The following is a 2,511-nucleotide window of genomic DNA, read 5'->3' on the forward strand; positions in this document are numbered from 1 at the left end:
TCCTAAATATCGTAGCTAGAAACAACCTACTTAGATACTTGTAGGCCTAAAAACCCTACACGTCTTATATAGCCCTTCGGGCTGAAAAAGGACGTTAAACTAGAATAACGTGGTTCACAAGTGAGTCGCTAACCCAAGCGAGTCGCTAACGCCCCACCACTACATCTACATCAACACGTTATCACAGTTTTTTTATCACAGTCAATAAACTATTGCAATACACTAAATTAATTGTTAGAATCGCTACTATCACTTGCACTATCTATCTCAACTACGCAGGTACGAGCGTTGTGTCCAGTCTGCTTGCAACGCCCGCACCGCCGCTCTCCTCGCACCCTCTTCGACGCACTCTCACCATCACCACGACTGCTACCCGCCTGTTCAGCTAATACTTCTTGTACTTCGCCTACAGTAAGAGTCTCTTCTGTCCGTACGTATCGCCGCTTGCGGCTTTTACGCTTATTTGACTCGTTAAGAGCCGCTCAAAGCGTACCTATTTCCTCCATCATAAGCGTCATTTTATGTGCCATTTGCTGGGCCCCCTTACTTAGCTACGCGATCTGCTTAGTGAGTAAATTGGCAGAAGACCCACGGCGTTTTCTCACGCTCTCTTGAATGAGACCAATTTAAGACTCAACTTCGCGCGCGTTGCGTGGTGTCTGCGCCTGCCAGGCGGCTACCTATTGCGGTGATTGTACAGGTGTCTGCACCACCACATCAAGCTTAGATAGCACAGCCTGTGGGTCGTGTGGGACTAGACTAGCGCCTCTAAAGCCAGCTTGGATATTCTCCTTCGTGATAGACTGCTTAAAAGCAGTCTTAAAGGCTGGTAGGAAGGTCTCTTTGCTGATATAGTGGGTGCGGTTGCGTGCTAAGCCTGAAATAGCGTCGCTATACTTGCGCTTTAACGGCGAGAAGCAGGCGACGTCAAGGGGCTGCAACAGGTGAGACGAGTGCGCAGGCATGCAGAGAAGCACAATATTCTTCTCCTTGCAAAGATCTTGGAAATCGACAGAGCAGTGGCTCTCATGGCCATTAATAATGAGCAGTCGATACCCACCCACAGTAGAGCTCTTTGTATAGGTATCAAAGTGCTCTAACCAGGCAAGACCAAGCTGATTATTCGTCCAGCCATTAGGACTAACTTCAAGAACCTAGTTAGCAGGCAAATCCTCAAACTAGACGTTAATAAGCACCTTGCCCGCAAAGACAACGAAGGGTGGTATTCGGCGACCCGACGCGCCCACGCCTTGGATCACAGTAACCCACTCACGGTTGCCTAGCTATATCCGCTTCTTTTTCCTATATCCTTCTAATGCTGTGATAACTAACTATAATAAAATCTTGCCCATTATAAAGCTAGTCTCGTCAAAGTTGTAGATATCGTCGTCCACAATACCCCACTTCTGCCTTGTCGCCTGGACTAAGTCGAACCAGCGCTGGATAGCCACTGGATCCTCGCAGGCGGCTCGCTGGTGATTATAGGGACGGCTCTAGCGCGTACGGAGCTTAGGAGTCCGCTTAACGAAGTTATCAACCCAGTTCTTGCCAACAGGGTTGCCACCACGCTCCTCTAATAGTTTATTAGCTATTACTCGAACGTCAAGCTTTGTAGGCGCAAATCCTCGCGCAGACTCTTCAAGAATACGCTTAACTATAGCCTCCTCTTCTAGCTTATCTAGACGCTTCGATTTTAGCTCGCAGTCGCGTCAAGGGCGCTTTCTAGCGCGTTGATCAGATAGAGTTCTTTGTGGGACGTTGTAGATAGTAGCAGCACAGTTTACACTTTAAACACGTTGCGACTAGACGTTAAAAAGAGCAAGTTGAAGATTAGATTTAGAATATACTAATAGACGGTTGCGTTGTTGAGACATCACGCGTTATAGTGATGAAGTTGATGGGCTGGTGGGGCGTTAGCGACTCGCTTGGGTTAGCGACTCACTTGTGAACCACGTTAATAATAATAATAATAATAATAATAAGACGTGCAGCGTGCGCGCTGTGGAGCTATAAGCTATAAGAGCAGATAGTTAAGACACGTCTCACACTCAAAACAAAAACACACAGACCACTCTGCTTAGTAATAAGAGAACCCCGGCAACAGAATGCTACCAGAAAGCGATACTATCGAAGCCCAAGTGCTAGAACAGAGGCAAGAGAGCCTAGGCCCAGAGGCTCAGATCGACAGGGAAATGGACAGAGAGGACCCCTACCCAGCCACTCCTACCCAGCAACCAGCCAGCCAAGAGAGCGTCTTTGAAATCCCAATCCTACCACCAAAAAAGCGCCAAGCCAACTTCTCGCCAGAGGCTGCCTATAGAGGCAGAAACCCCTTCTAGAACTCCTCTACCCCAAAACCAACTGCCAAGAACTCGGAGCAGGCCATCTACTGGGCGAGAGACCTGATTCTCCAAGCGTCAACTATGGCTAAATCTCATGTGGGCCCAAGATAAGCTCCTAGAGTTACTAGACGTCTTTAGAGACTACACCAAGAAAGGCAGAGTAGTAAAC

The 2,511-nt window shown here is 48.0% G+C and overlaps 1 protein-coding gene across 1 annotated transcript; it reads left to right on the forward strand.

Annotated features, from left to right (window-relative positions):
• Window positions 1–2,105: 2,105 nt before the first annotated feature.
• On the forward strand, window positions 2,106–2,453 carry SETTUDRAFT_29350 (uncharacterized protein; the record flags this gene model as incomplete). Its single annotated transcript, XM_008031128.1, has 2 exons — window positions 2,106–2,252; window positions 2,340–2,453. 2 exons carry the CDS (start codon window positions 2,106–2,108, stop codon window positions 2,451–2,453), a joined length of 261 nt encoding a protein of 86 aa, XP_008029319.1.
• Between the last annotated feature and the right edge of the window lie 58 nt (window positions 2,454–2,511).

Source organism: Exserohilum turcica (assembly GCF_000359705.1).
Source record: "Exserohilum turcica Et28A unplaced genomic scaffold SETTUscaffold_58, whole genome shotgun sequence".
Taxonomy (NCBI): Eukaryota; Fungi; Ascomycota; class Dothideomycetes; order Pleosporales; family Pleosporaceae; genus Exserohilum; species Exserohilum turcicum.